This window comes from Myxine glutinosa, chromosome 2, assembly GCF_964187855.1.
Source record: "Myxine glutinosa chromosome 2, kmMyxGlut1.1, whole genome shotgun sequence".
Taxonomy (NCBI): domain Eukaryota; kingdom Metazoa; phylum Chordata; class Myxini; order Myxiniformes; family Myxinidae; genus Myxine; species Myxine glutinosa.
This window is the reverse complement of record NC_136262.1, coordinates 72,954,548-72,969,526: the sequence shown is the minus strand read 5'-3', so window position 1 is coordinate 72,969,526 and position 14,979 is coordinate 72,954,548. Positions and strand designations below refer to the sequence as shown.

Here is a 14,979-nt window from a genome sequence, read left to right as displayed (position 1 = left end):
GTGTGTGTGTGTGTGTGTGTGTGTGTGTGTGTGTGTGTGTGTGTGTGTGTGTGTTTCTGAACAAGATATCTGGAAAAGTTCTGAACGGATTTGGATGAAAGTTGGTGGGATGATTGCCCTTGGGATAAGGAAGAATTGATTAGTTTTTGGTGAAGCTCAGGATATTATTCCGGATCCAGGAATTTTTTGGGAAATATTTTTTTCTGTTTTACTGCATTAAAGCTTTTATTCTTATTCTTAAATGGTGTTTTTCTCCTCTAATTCCGAGATATATCGAAATAAATTCTCTGACAGTTAGGGCTTACTTTCTTTTTCATTTATTGTTTTGGGGAGAGGGGATGTTAAACAAAACGTATTGTTTCAACTAAACCCACGGTGGGAGTATGCGCTCTACTGAGTGGCGTTCTAGTTTATAAATGTTTTAAGTTTTTTTTGTTGTTGTTTTTTTTTGTTTTTGTAGACTGAATCGAGGCTCGTGAAAGAGCTAACATTTATTCCACAAACAAATCAACCAGACAAACAATACATACAAAAAGAGGGAGCGGAAGACAAGATGGGGAGAGGAGGGGAAGCACACAAACACAACACCTGAGAGCAGGGAGAAGCGCGGGAGGGAGAGGGCCTGGGGGGAGGAGGCGTGGGAAGGGGGGGGGGGGGGGAGGGAGAGGTATAAAACACAAGGAGACCAAGGACTTCCAGGACAGAAGTTGGTATTTCAAAAAAGTGTAGGATTTGGGGTGAAATTAGCGGGGGTAGAATGTGCCCGTAATTGCACCTTTTGGTATTTGACCCCACCACCCAGGGCGTGGGGCCAAAAACGGCACTGCTCTTGCACCTTCTTGCCATGTGGTGATCATAACTACCAAGTTTGGTGAATTTCTGCCCAACTGTTTAGGAAGAGGTAGCGTAACGTACAAATAATGAGAGGAGGAGCAGACAAAACGGAGGAGCAGACAGACGGAGGAGATAGACAGACGGAGAGACCGACTACAAAAAGTCCCACCCCAGGGGACATTACCTGGGGGGATCAAATCCCCAAAAATCGTTGCATATTTCATGCGTCCCCAAACCTGAGATGACCTATAAAAATTATGAGGAATGGAATTTTATTATATAATTGTGACTAATCGCAGTTATGAACCATGTAACATGATGATTCATCTGTCATGTAGAATTTTTTTCGCGTCTTTGGCCACACCGCTACATTGCTATTCGGGTTCGGATGCAATTTTCATTACAACTGTGCTAATTCTTTAGTCATCGATGAAACAAAGATGGTACCTTGGTATGTCTTGTGTTTTATTCTTGTATGTGGTTATAGCAACACCTGAAGAAGCTGGAGGGACGCCGGCTTGACTTTGATTACAAAAAGAAGCGCCAAGGAAAGATCCCGAATGAAGAGATCCGGCAGTCAGCCGAGAAGTTTGAGGAGAGCAAGGAGGTGGCGGAAAGCAGCATGCACAACATGCTAGAGAGCGATGTAAGCTTAAAGAGTAAAGGGAATAATTCATTCAGTCATTTGTGTGCAGCACGTGGCTGCTGGTTTGCATAATTGCTGTGAGACCGGCTATGACATCGATGCAGTTCCCCCTGTAGGTTCGGGCAGGGATTTGGTATTTGTTCATGGTGAGAGCGATAGCTTGGCTACTCTTCCAAAAGACACCAAGGGAACTTTAATGTCCAACGACAAACAGATGGATCTTCCAGTTTAACATCCTTCCCATGGGCGACCCACATTGATGCCTGGATGCGAAACACCAATATGAGAGCTTATAACTGGGTTGACATTTGCCCCGATCTAGATTTTCCCCTATCCTGCTAGCCCCGAGGGAATGATGGAATGATGTCAGAAAATTACAGTCGCTATAATCCCACGATGCTTGTACTAACAGTCAAATCTACAGATTTTGTTGGAGATAACGATGTGAGCAAGGAGCTTTTTAAAAGTAATTGCTAAACAGGTTTTGTGAGCAAGTTAACAACATAATTTTTTTAAGACAAAAGTGAGTTAAAGAAGCTCAATGCATCAGACGCACAACAAATGCAAAGGGCACACATGACGTAGGTCCTTTGCTGAAATGACCCAGTCAAATAATGTGGCACACAGCATTGAAATGGCAAAAACAGCAAAGTTCATTTACGAGGAAAATAGTCCAGCCTTCGGAATACACGAGCATTGAACCCGTCGCTTCGCTCACAGTACATAACCGAACAACATAACTTGTATGTGTTGCAGTGCAGTAATACAGTTTATTGACGGTCAATATACATGTTCATATTGAGGTAACAATTTTGATATAAACTTAGCCGGTTTTCTTTCCATGTTGACCGGAATTTTTTAAAAATTTAAAGCCGGGCTGACAAGATAGTGTACAGGTATGCTCACTTGCTTCTGAGCTTTCAAGCCTGGGTTTCTATCTCAGCACAGCTTTAAACTGTCATTCTGGTGTTTCGCAGTCACGGCAAGACATTGATTATGCGTGCCGTCCCTTGGATGGACGTTAAACTGGTAGGTCTCATCTGCCGGCATTAATTGGTGGACATTAAAGATCTCATGCTGTCCTTCACGAAGAGTAGGTGAGCTATCTGTGGCACCCTGGCCAAATTCCGTTCCCCCCCCCCCCCCCCCCCCCTGTTGTTCCCCTAAAGCGGGCACTGCATCTGCGGCCTTATTGTGCCTCTACAACAACTGATGCCAACCCGCAACCACGTGCTGTGTGCGGATGAATGAACTGTTACATCATCTTTGTTATCTCACTTGCCTCTGTCTTGATTTGCAGCACAACAATTGAAATGTATGTCACGTGATTACTGTTCGTACCACTATAACAACAAACACTCTGAAAAATGATACATTATTCTGCTGTTCCTAAAGGGGCAGGTCAAATTTTGAACCAACCTCACGTGCCAATCCACATTTTGCGGTTTATGTTTTAATAAAAATGACTTACTATGGGCTTTCCCTAGGTGGAGCAAGTGAGCCAGCTGGTTGCACTTGTTGAGGCACAAGTTGAGTTCCACCAGCAGGCTTCCAGTGTGTTTGAAGGGCTGCAGCAGAAGTTGCAGGAGAGGTATCCATGTCTAATTGGCACCTTGAACACGATTTCGTTTCTTCAGAATTTATTCCGCCCTCTCTATCACCATAATCCACGATTTCATTGCTTGATCAAGTTTCCCCATTATATTGCAGGCTGGAGGAGGCATCCTCCCGTCCACGGCGTGAATTTAACCCAAAACGCGTCTTTTCTGAATTGGAGCTCCCTGATAGTGGCTCGCTGAATGGCGGCATTAGCGGTGGTGTGTGCAACACAGCGGTTCTTTCAGCAAAGTCTTCAGGTAGGCCAACTTACCCTGATGGCCTATTTAATGCTTGTCACGCTTGGGCTTAACAAGCTTTTTGTCTATAAATTGTGTATAGCTGGTAATGGGAAGTGATTCTTTGAAAAGTAAATTGAATGCAGGTAGTTTTCCATTTCGACTCGTACCACCCACAGCTCCACAAGCACTTGATCAACCGAGTTGCCGTGCGCTCTTTGACTTTGAGCCGGAGAATGAGGGGGAGCTGGCGTTCCACGAGAGTGATGTCATCACGCTTACAAACCAGATCGACGAGAACTGGTTTGAGGGAATGGTGCATGGCCATTCTGGTTTCTTCCCTATCAACTACGTCGAAGTGTTGGTTCCACTGCCCCAATGAACGCCCTCTTCCAAAAGAGCTCTACTTCTTCCAGATGTCTTCACATTTGGCCCTGGTGCATGACTCGTCCGTGCACTTGTGCGATGCCGCTCCTACCGTTCGTTCTTCCTGCATGTGCTGTGACCGTGCTTGCCGTGTTGTTGCAGGTTCAGTGTTGTCCTTATTGGATCAAAACCACCCACGTGACGCTCTATGTAAATACATGAGTGTCATGCCACGAGTCGAACAAATATCCAGTCGATTGTTTTTCGGTTTTCTTTTTTTAGTTTTTATTTTCAAACATCTGACGAAAACTTGGGACCTTGGCAGAAATTTCATGGGACTTTGTCCTAAATCTTTTCCTTGCGGGCCGAGCTTAATCAAATGCACTTTGAGCATTTGAAGCTGAAGCCAGAAAGGGCATTGGCTTGTGATGATTATGGATTTACACAAGGATATTTATGACTTGCTTGGTGAAGTTCAGGGCTTTGTCTTCCTAGTGGAACAATACACTCTAAAAAGGCACTCCACATGGCTGGTCTTGGGGGTAGGGAGGCTTTGCCATAACCACAACTACTACCTTTAGTGTGGGGGTTCTGGGGAAGGAAGGGGTAGCTCTTTTTCTCAACTTTCTGGGGGAAAAGCTTTTATTATTTCATTTTTTATCAGTTTTTCTTTGATACAATAATTAGTGCTTCAAACTTTTGAACATATACCACCTGCACAAAATGTGTAAATTATGTTTATTTCAAATGTAGGTAGATTTAATAATAAATAAATTAATGGTTTACAATGATTTTGGCTGCCGTAGTTTTACAGGAAATGGTATTTCACCAGTTTTTGTGGTTAAAATGTTTGTTTGTTCTTCCCAAATTTGCAGCGACTGTTGACACGTCTAGTTATGGATCTTGTGCAGTACCATACGGCCGAATAGATACAAAAATTATATTACAACCTTCCCAATTCCAACCCCCGCACCCCAAATAGTTCTTGTCACAGATCGATGAAATCATTTCACGTAGATGCGAAGTTGACTTGTTTTAATGAATCTCCCTCCTTTGTATGAAAGGTTTAATATGGAATGATCAAGCTGAGACTTTTTATCTCTGAAATGATTTTGTTGTTCTGATAGTAGAGGTGCTTTGGGATGACCAAATCATTATATTTGCTTTCCTTGTCAATACAAAGCTTTATTTGGTGTTCATTTTTGGGGAGGGAGGGAAAGGGTTGTGTTGTCTCGTATTGTGGAACAAGTCCAAGACTAAAAGGAAGTGACACGATAAATGGAACACGATTAGCATTTTTACAATACGACTTGAACAGCATTGTTGCTTTTCCTCAGCACCAGTGGTGGCATGTTTTTTTTTCCTTTTTAAACAATTATATTTTTGTATAACTTGTAATTTTCCTTTTTTTCTTCTTTTTTTTTTCAGTATTATCATTTGTATTCACAAACGTGAAGTCGACACCAGATTACTTGTTCCTTATCTGTTTTAAGGTAGCACTATGAGCTTTTTCCAACTGTTTGATGCCGTGAATGTGAAAAGCACTTGGAGACGAACAAATCCTCATCCGAGGCATCATTCGAGGCTCCTCGTCCGAGGATTTATGACACTATCGTGTAATTCTCATGCGATCAGCCAGGTGGGGGGGGGGGGGGGGCAGAATAAGGATTTAGAGATTATTTCAAGTCTGGTATCCACCAAATTCTAGTTTAATTAAAATGAATGACAAGAACACGTACTTTGTTAAGCTAGCCCACGCAGAGCAGCTGTTATGGGTAGACATTCTGGGTTATTTGTTGAATAGTGGTTGAATGAACAGAATGTTGTAGCAAGTTGCCGGTATCTTGTTGAAATTCAGGCTGAGCCACGAGCTTGCTCAGAAAATGTTTCGCACTCTTGTGGGTCCGAGGGCAGAGTGAGGCGTGAGTTGAAGGAGGAAAGGGTTGAGGGTAGCATTTCTTGTTCTCATAAAAACAGTTGCTGACACTACGTTTTCAGAAATTATCATGTTCTTGTTTTGCGTAAAGGGAAAGTCAAAACCCTTTATAGTTGCTGTATACTTTGTTTGATTTTTGAGTGTTTTGTTTTGGAGGCCGATGTCCATTGGATGCCTCTGCCAGTATTACCTTCTCGCTCCATATCAAATGGCAAAGCCATAGATTTTGATTATACATTTGCGCTGAGCACCATTTTCGCGACTTATTTGATTTAGAACTCCATCTTCAGTTTGTCACAATTTGACGACTGGCAAGCAGAAAGGCCAGATTAATGCTCGGGCGATTATTTTCTTGGAATTCGAACACTGCACTTCTCGTATTTCCGGGCTGTCGAGCGGTGTGAAATAATTGATGATTTCTCTGATACCTTAGGAAATTTTTGTTCGATGTTTCGACGTTTGCCTGCCTCAGCCAGGTGATAGTGACCTCGTCTGGAGTCCGCCTTGCTTGTTATTTTTTGCAGTGTATAGTTAAAAGTTCGTGATCTTGGATGTGATGTTTTTCATCCATCATTACTGTCTGGACCAAAAGTTACATTTCTTAAAATCCTCATGAAGAAGAGTCGTCGGGTTTTTCACATTGATTTTCTTCACATGCCGTAAAAGTATCGGAACAAAAAGGCAAAAGGATTGTTTTGTCATTTCTTCATTGTTTATGTAAACTGGAATGCGAAAATGTTACATTTTGAAATACAATGACTGTAACCAATGATGTCTTTATTTCATTTCCCTTTTGCTAAAGCTTTTGGAGAAGAGGATTTCATTTCATTCCGTGTGCCTCATGTGGCTGCTGGGTGGCACGGCTATGCTGCTGATTCAGTGCCCCTCGTGGGTTAGAGCAAGAATTTGTAACTTGTTCATAGTGTCGATGATAGCTCACCAACTCTTCGTGAAGGACACCTTGGGACTTTTAACGTCCAACAACTAATGTCAGCAGACAGGTGGCTAGTTTATTAGTTTAACGTCCATGCTGACCATGACGCACACACGCTGGTTTATTCACAGTCTGTGAAACACCGGGAAGATAGGTTATAGCATGGTCGGGATTCAAACCCAGGCTAGACAGCTTAGAGTGCGAGCCGTGAAAAAAAAAAACCAATCAAAGAACGTAATGGCTCTATCCTCACTAACTGTGCAACTGTTTTATCAGATGGACCTCACTTGAAATTATCCAGGTGGTTATGAGATTTTATTTCTCAGTTCTTCTGCCACAAATGATGTAAACATGTGACTTGTTTTTCTTTTGCAAGCCATAATTATCATAACATACTGAATGGGAATGTTCTCAATTGTTCTGATGAAGATTTCCTTTGTGAAAGTCTATTTGCCTTTCGTCCAAATCTGATGGGCTTTTACACACACACACACACACACACACACACACACACACACACACACACACACACACACACACACACACACACACACACACACACACACACACACACACACACACACACACACACACACACACAATTACATTGTATGCAAATGTGTTAATTAAAAGAACCACGTGGGAAAAGTACAATTACAAGCATTTGGAGTGCAGATCATAATACTAAAATACACCATTTGTGTCTGTCTGTCTGATGAATTTTTGACGCCAATACATTCTGTCGTTACTTATCCAATCTCAACCAAACTTGACAGGATGACGAAGGGTTACACAATGAAGGTTGTAGCGCATTCGTTTGCCCCCCTCCCCATGGGCGTTCTCTCCCCTGAGCGGGTCTTACCTGCGATTGCCATCAATAGGTTGCGTGTTGAGGTGTATAGCCATGTTAAGTGATATTAACGATAATAGCGTAATGTGAATGTTATTACAAAACAATATTAATACCAATAATATCCCACCTCCCCAAGGGGTTTTTCCGGTGAGTCATCGTATAGAAATAGCTAATCATGGCGTTTTCGTGGGAGCAACGGCCTCTACCAGAAGTAATGAACAGTAATGAATATCATGAACCACAAACACGTATGATTAGCTTTTTAAACAGTTGCTAACGCTCTTTATAACACTAAATGAAGAAATTTGGAGGAATCCCGACATGCGTGAGGTAAGTTTTACTTACAGAACTGAGCGAAGATCTACTGTACTCTAGGTACCCCATAAGTGTTGGGTTAATAACATGACCCTTCCTGGCACTAACGTGACGTTTTTCGTAGTGAACTTTTGAAACTCGCTCCTTCTGTTTAACACGACGCTGAAAGGGTGGAAGCCTGGGGTGTGCTCATTTACCAAGCACCTAGCTGGCGCTTGCCAAGCCAGCCGTTCATTAAGTGTTTTGAATGGAGTGCTTGCTCGAATGCTTAAACCACTTGACGATCTCTCTACAAGAAACTTGGTAAATGAACACACACCCAATGTTTTTGAGACCAGACCATATATCGACCGTAATCTATATACCCCAAAGAGGAATGACGCTTTCTGCCCCTCCTGTAGTTAAGCGGGTGTACTGGTCTATTGAAATGAGACAACATCCAATCTCAATCTTAGTGGATGGTATTGAGTAGTAGGATGATGATTTCAACAAAAACATACATGGTTGGTCTTGGTCTTGGAGTTAAGATTAGAAACTAAAGCCCGAATGAATAGTTTTGCGACAGAATTTTTTTCAAGGCAAACTATACAACAACAACAACTTTCGGAGGGAAAAATGCACCATTGCTGTGATGGTCAAAAAAACATTACCGAGTGTAAGAAAACGCAGAGGCGAGCTGAGTATTTTATACGAACTTTGAATCGTGATTTCATTCTTCTTTTTTTTAAGTATTGTCGTGTCAGCCCCCGATTAACACCGCTCGATGACGAATAGCCGTAACGGTCCTTAATTCCGAGGTGCGTGGCCGAAACTGGCAGTTGGTCTGACGCGCGCGCGTGAGGGGACCGAAGTGCTTACCTCAGACAGAAGCCACACGGGTTTATACCGAAACCACGAACAAAGAAACACGACCCCACAAATTAAAAATGCCACAATACTGATTTAATGAAATAAAACACAGAAAAATTAAGGTTGAGGTAAAACTAAATCCTAATTTGAGATGTCCCCATCAGACACAAATACACAATAGGGGAATGATAATGAAAATAAAATAAATTGTTTTGTCAAGTCGGCTGTTACTCAGCTCTGGTCCAAAATGCGCCGGGGAGCCCAATGGTTGCTGTAGCCCGCGCAGCCAACCGCACCAACAAATGGCGCCAAAAATGCCCAGGCATGAAGCAAGCAGTCAAACGGCCCTTCCTTGCTTCCACCGCCAAGTGAGACGCTGCTCTCTGCTCTCCCAAAAAGAACCACAGTCCAACAACACCCCTTCCTCACGATCGAAAAGTTCACAAAGCCCTGAAACGTTTGCCTCATGAGTGCACCCCAGTCAGCCGCAACCGAGAGCCAGAGCCAGAGACAAAGGCAACCGCCTGAGACAAAAGCCAGACCGAGAGAGCGCTAGTCAGCGATTCTTCTTTATTCGCTCGAACCTTCTAGCCCTGACGTCATGCCGACCAACAGCCGAGCGCTATTGGATTACCCCATCTCCACGACCAGTGACGAACTTCGGGGCATGGCGTGCTGGCTTTGCTTGGCGTGAGCATCATTAAGGGGTGGCATACTCGCCGATTGGCAATGTCCGGCACTGTCGGCGGTGGTGGTGATTTAATGGATGTTTTGCATGGCCGGCCTTGTAAATGTAAAAATGTAGGGAAAGCCACAGGGGGCAATCACGAACTGGGGGAAAACTAACCTTAACCCCTATCTACTTAACACCACTCCACCCCCCGAATGAAGACACATAAACAACCTTAAGCTCCAGTTTCTTTGCTAAATACATCCATATGTCTCCTACGTGTCCACGGACCATGCTACACATGTACTATGGTAACTCATCCTCGACCTCCACAAACGTAACAGTATGTTCCAGTTATAGAACTATTTACATGCATAGAACAAATAACCAATCCAGAACAAATGCAAAAAAGAAACTTAACCCATGTGTTTAATTTCTGTAATGGTTAGACTTGTTAGAGTGTCCCCTCAGTCTGGAAGGTCGGTGGTTCAAACCCTAACGCCAGACGCTAACGCTAATGCCAGAAAAAAGACAGGCAATTGTAACTTTGAGAAAAGAAGACCTTGAAACAGTTGCAATGCTGGAGCTGTTTGTTTGGGCTCTAATTTCCAGTGCTGTAAGACGTCTGTTGTGCAGACTAGAGTCCCTTTATACAGAGAGTTATGACATGACGATCCGGAAAAATACGGTCACGTGACTCAGGGAGCCATTTTGGGGCCAAATTCGCGTTCGCTTAACTTCTCGCGTTCGCGTGTTATGCAAGTACAATCGATTCGACTACCTACGGAAGCCTTAGTTCACTGAAAATGCCGGGTTGTTGTGCATTTGGATGCACAAATAGACATGACAAGGGTTTCAAGATGTACAGATTCCCTTCAGATCCCAATTGACCTAAAATATGGGAGAATAAAGTCAGCCATGTGGGCTGGAAGCCGGCTTCGTCTTCAAAGCTTTGCGAGGTAGGTCAAGTTACTGTTCAGTCCCATGTATTGTATTCCTTTAACACAGGGAGCACCTGGTTCCCGTAGAGAACGGGTTAACAAATTGAATTATTAACGTGTAATGGGATGCAGCCTAGACAATCTTGAATACATATTTCTTTCTATTTCTTCTTCTTTCTTGATAAACAGGCACATTTTGATCCTCATCAGTTTGAATGTGGACGTGCTGATCAGAAAATGAAGCTGAAGAATTCTGCAGTGCCTACCATTTTTTGCCATCGAAGGACCACAAAGTCACGAAAGTCTCCAAAAAAGCGTGACCAGCCTACAAAATAAATGTGTCCACCCAAGCAACATGAGACATCTCTCCTTGTAGACCATAGCTGTGCTGCTGACCCACAACTTCAGAGATTGTCAAGTTCTTGTAAGTATCTTGTTTTACAATTTTGTTTAATGTTTAAGACTTTTTTGTAATGCATGTGTGAATTTAAATTTAAACAGTTTGCCCCTGTCATGATAATAAAAGAGAGATAAGGAAAATCTCTCCTTACTTTCATTTTAAATCTATTTATTGTTGTTGAAATATTCAAATTATGAAAAAGGGCAACAAGAATTTCCTTTGTTTTCTTTTTTTAATGATTTCATTACTTCAATATACATTCAATACAATACATTACTTCAATATACACTTCATTACTTCAATACAATTAATTGAGTACCAGTTCACTGGTAATTCCCTGTTTGTCGTTAAAGGCGGCAAAAAGGGTTGGCGTCAGGAAGGGCATCCGGCCGTAAAACATTGCTTCAAAAAGGGGACCGAAAAACAACAACAACCACGGTTTCCCGAAAAAGGCCAACTAGTCCTTGAGCCAACCGGCCATATTTTGAAGTGAATGCTCCGGCGGGGGGAGTAATTCTCATTATGATTTTCCATTAGACCAATGTCTCAAGTGTCAGAAAAGGTGTGATGGACATCTGAGAACGGTAGCTTAGTGCCCGGATGGACGCCATCTTTGAAACCACCCAGCTCGAAAATGCCCATTTGGTGGGGTACATTGTTGCACGTGTATCTGGACTTCTATACTAGCTATCGATGTGCGGTTGACGACTAAATATACGTCCGATGTGTACCGTCTAAATAAAAAATAATATGAAGCATTTTGTTTTAGATTAATTATTATAAAAATCAATTATCGAAAAAAAATCATATATTTTTCAATATTTTATTATTAGACTTGTACTTTTTTTAGTGAAACAACACTGGTATGATTTTCCAAATTATGCATTGTGCTACACCGTTTATCTGTCTATAAAAATAACTCAAAAACTAAAACATATCATCCACCACGAGTGTACACAAAAAATATATGAAAAGGCATGCACTTTCCACAAACCGAAACTATGTCAGTTGGAATTTCCCGCCGATAAAATCAACCCACAGAACCCAGTGCCGAAAGTGACGTCAGTCTATTCTATATCTATATTCTATATTCTATATCTCAGTCTGAGATTTGTTGCGGTGACCTGATTAATTTCTGAGGGGGGGGGGGGGGGGGGTGGCTTAAGAACTAAAAGTGAACATGTTAGATGGCGCCACATACAACTCTATTATAGAGTTGTATTGTGGCGCCATCTAACATGTTCACTGACTTGGATGAGTATGTCTATGTAAGCTGGCGAGCTTTTCGGATATCGGAGTAATCTAACGTCAGTCTTTTTGTTCTTTCAGCTGAGATGGCCGGTGTCGAGGCGAAACGGGCGAAGATTGAACCTGAGTCCGGAACGTGCATCCTGTGCAGCAAGAAGTCGCCACTCTCTGAACTAAGCAAGGCAGCGGGCAACAGTTCTTGGAAGACATTGTGTGACGCAGCCGCAGTTAGAAACTTTTATCCAATTCTAAAGCTAGTCCAAGAAGGCGCAGTTGAACTTCCTAATATTCCAATATTATACCATAGGGCTTGTAGATCAGACTTCACTCACAAAAACCACCTAGCTACTTTGACCAATGCAGCTAGAAGTTCTTCAGTTGATACTGGCGATGCGGTGCGACGGCGATCATCACGGGAAGAGACAGGATCAACTTCAACGGTCTACGATGATAAATGCATTTTTTGCCAGCGTGCTTCAAAATTCATAAAAGGCAGTCGTACCCGTGAAACAGTTGTCTTGGCTGTTGAACTTCGAGCAGATAAGACAATAAGAGATGCTGCGACAGCTCGCAATGATGAGAGAGTTTTGGCATTGACTACACGAGATATGGTTGCAGCTGAGGCTCACTACCACTTCTCCTGCTATAGAAACTACACACGGCCCCAAAAACCTCAAGTAGAAACTGACATTGAAGATAATATCGAGAAAAAAGAAATGATACGATGTATATTCAATTTCATTCGCACTGACTTGTTCTTGAACCCGAGGATTGTTCCAATAGTTGATGTTGCAACAGATATCCTGTCTTCAGATACATTTTCAGTTGATGTTCGTGACTCCATCAAGAAGAATCTGCAGCGCACATTACAAAGAGAGTTTGGAGAATCGCTCATCTTCTTCAATGTGAAACACCGTGTATACTTGATGCCCGATAATCTGACAAAGCGAGAGATTGCTGCAGAGTGCAGTGAAAGCATTTGAACGAACGGACGGTGAAAGTAACATTGTGCGTGCAGCTACTTCACTGCGACACCAGATCAAAGATGCTCATTACAATGAACGTTGGCCGCCTCAGCCAGCAGAACTCACTTCAGATTACGTGAAGATACCAGATTCTCTTCGTGTATTTCTGCATACTTTGATTTGCGGGAGTGGGGGTAGCTCTGCGCGTGCCGACACACTGGTATGGTCGATGGCTCAAGATATCATCAATGCTGTACACCGGGGTACCATCAGAACATCGAAGCATGTCCTACTTCCGTGGGTCATGAAAACGCTCACCGGTAATACAGAGGTCATCAGAATATTGAATCGACTCGGGCACGGATGTTCGTACACAGTTCTGGAAGAAATCGAGACAGCGCTATGCATAGACAAATTAGCAAGTGTGGAGAAAGATACAGTACCACTTCCGTCACATGTGCACCCTTCGGTCCCGACTGTATTAGCATTCGATAACATCGACAGGCTAGAGGAATCGCTGAGTGGTGGCGGAACATCGCATCGCGTCAACGGTATCATCGTCCAACCGAAGTCGCAGTCGTGTTTGCCGCCCCAACCTCCATCGGCAGTATCCAAAGCAGATAAGAAGCGATCTATCCCGTCATCCAGCGATTTACTTCCAATATACAGCGGTGGGAAACGAGAGGGCCCACCTGCAATCAAGCCTGCAGATCTTTCTGACACTCTTGCAGGCGCAACATCCCTTGCGCAGCGCCGAAATCACGTATGGATTATGACTCGCATGCTGGAACCATGCGACCAGACAATCAGTTCGTGGACTGGTTTCAACATCATGACTAGAGATCGTGTTCAGGTGACGGAAGTTTTAGTTGGCTACCTGCCGACTATAAACGCGCCTGCCACAGATATGGCAACAGTGCAAGAAATCCTCAGAGAAGCTCTGAACATCATGTCATCACTTCAGCTTGAGCGTATACCGGTGGTGCTAGACCAGGCACTATTTGCTAAGGCGACCGAAATAGCATGGAAAGATGTCGATCGATATGGAAGAATCGTGCTCATGATGGGGAACTTCCATACCATCTGTAACTTCATGTCGAGCATTGGGAAAATGTTTGGAGATGCAGGCCTTCGGGATGTAGCTGTTGAGTCAGGAGTAATCGCTGAAGGTTCCATCAACAGGGTTCTGGAAGGCAAGCAATACAACCGTGCTGTGCGACTCCACAAGTTGATGTACGAGGCACTAATGCGCATCATTTGGAAGGGCTTCCAGGTGTGGATAGAAAGCAATCATCCTGACAAGGAACCCCAGATTCGAAGCACTGACCTCAAAATTCGCAGCATCAAGGAGGATGTTTGCCACGAGACTCTCGCTGCTGCTCTCGATGATGATTCATGTGTACAGAGCTTTGACATGTTCGCGAAATACCTACATTTTCTGCGAACCAAACATGGAGACCTGGCTCGCTTCTGGATGATGTATATTGATATGGTAGAGACCCTGCTGGGGTTGATTCGTGCGGATAGAGAAGGCGACTGGATGCTTCACTTGGCTTGTGTCAGAAGAGTGATCCCTTGGTGTTTCGCAATGAACAAGGTGAACTATGCTAGATATCTACCAGTGTACTATGCACAGATGACGCAACTCCACGAAACATGCCCCGAGTTGTACAGGCATTTCAATCAAGGCTACTTCTCCGTACAGCTTAGACCAGGGAATCCATTTGCCAGAATCGCTGTTGATCAGACAACAGAAGAAACAGTAAACAAAGATACGCAAACAGCTGGAGGAACACGAGGTTTTAGTCTTCGACAAGGGGCTGTGTCACGATACTATCTAACTGCAGAAAATCGGGCTACTGCACTGAGGCAACTACGAGAAACTATCCTTGTGAATGGCAGCGACACATCTCACGCCAAACACCCTGACTTGTCTACTTCTCGCATCAAACGTGATGAGTCTGGCGTCACAGCTATCTGTGATCTACTGGAAAATGACTGGACCAATCCATTCGCCGATGATCCGTCATGTCTTCTCAGTATATCTACCGGAGCGGCTGCGAGGGAGGACGTTTCTAATGACCTACTCAACGCCCTGCAAAAGGGGGAAGCGGCGTATCAAAGCTTCCAGAAACGTCTTGAAGAGGGAACAGGCTTTCATGACACATTGAACAAGCTAAACTTGAA

At 43.4% G+C, this 14,979-nt stretch overlaps 1 protein-coding gene across 1 annotated transcript in view; it reads left to right on the top strand.

Annotated features, from left to right (window-relative positions):
• The window catches only part of LOC137422357 (endophilin-A2), a 101,019-nt gene extending 94,633 nt beyond the window's left edge, over positions 1-6,386 (top strand). The window contains exons 6-9 of the mRNA XM_078773421.1: positions 1,322-1,480; positions 2,968-3,071; positions 3,191-3,336; positions 3,495-6,386. Coding sequence (XP_078629547.1) covers positions 1,322-1,480; positions 2,968-3,071; positions 3,191-3,336; positions 3,495-3,697 — 612 coding nt within the window. The 3' untranslated portion in view covers positions 3,698-6,386. The remainder of the gene's footprint in view (positions 1-1,321; positions 1,481-2,967; positions 3,072-3,190; positions 3,337-3,494) is intronic.
• The last annotated feature ends 8,593 nt before the right edge of the window (positions 6,387-14,979 follow it).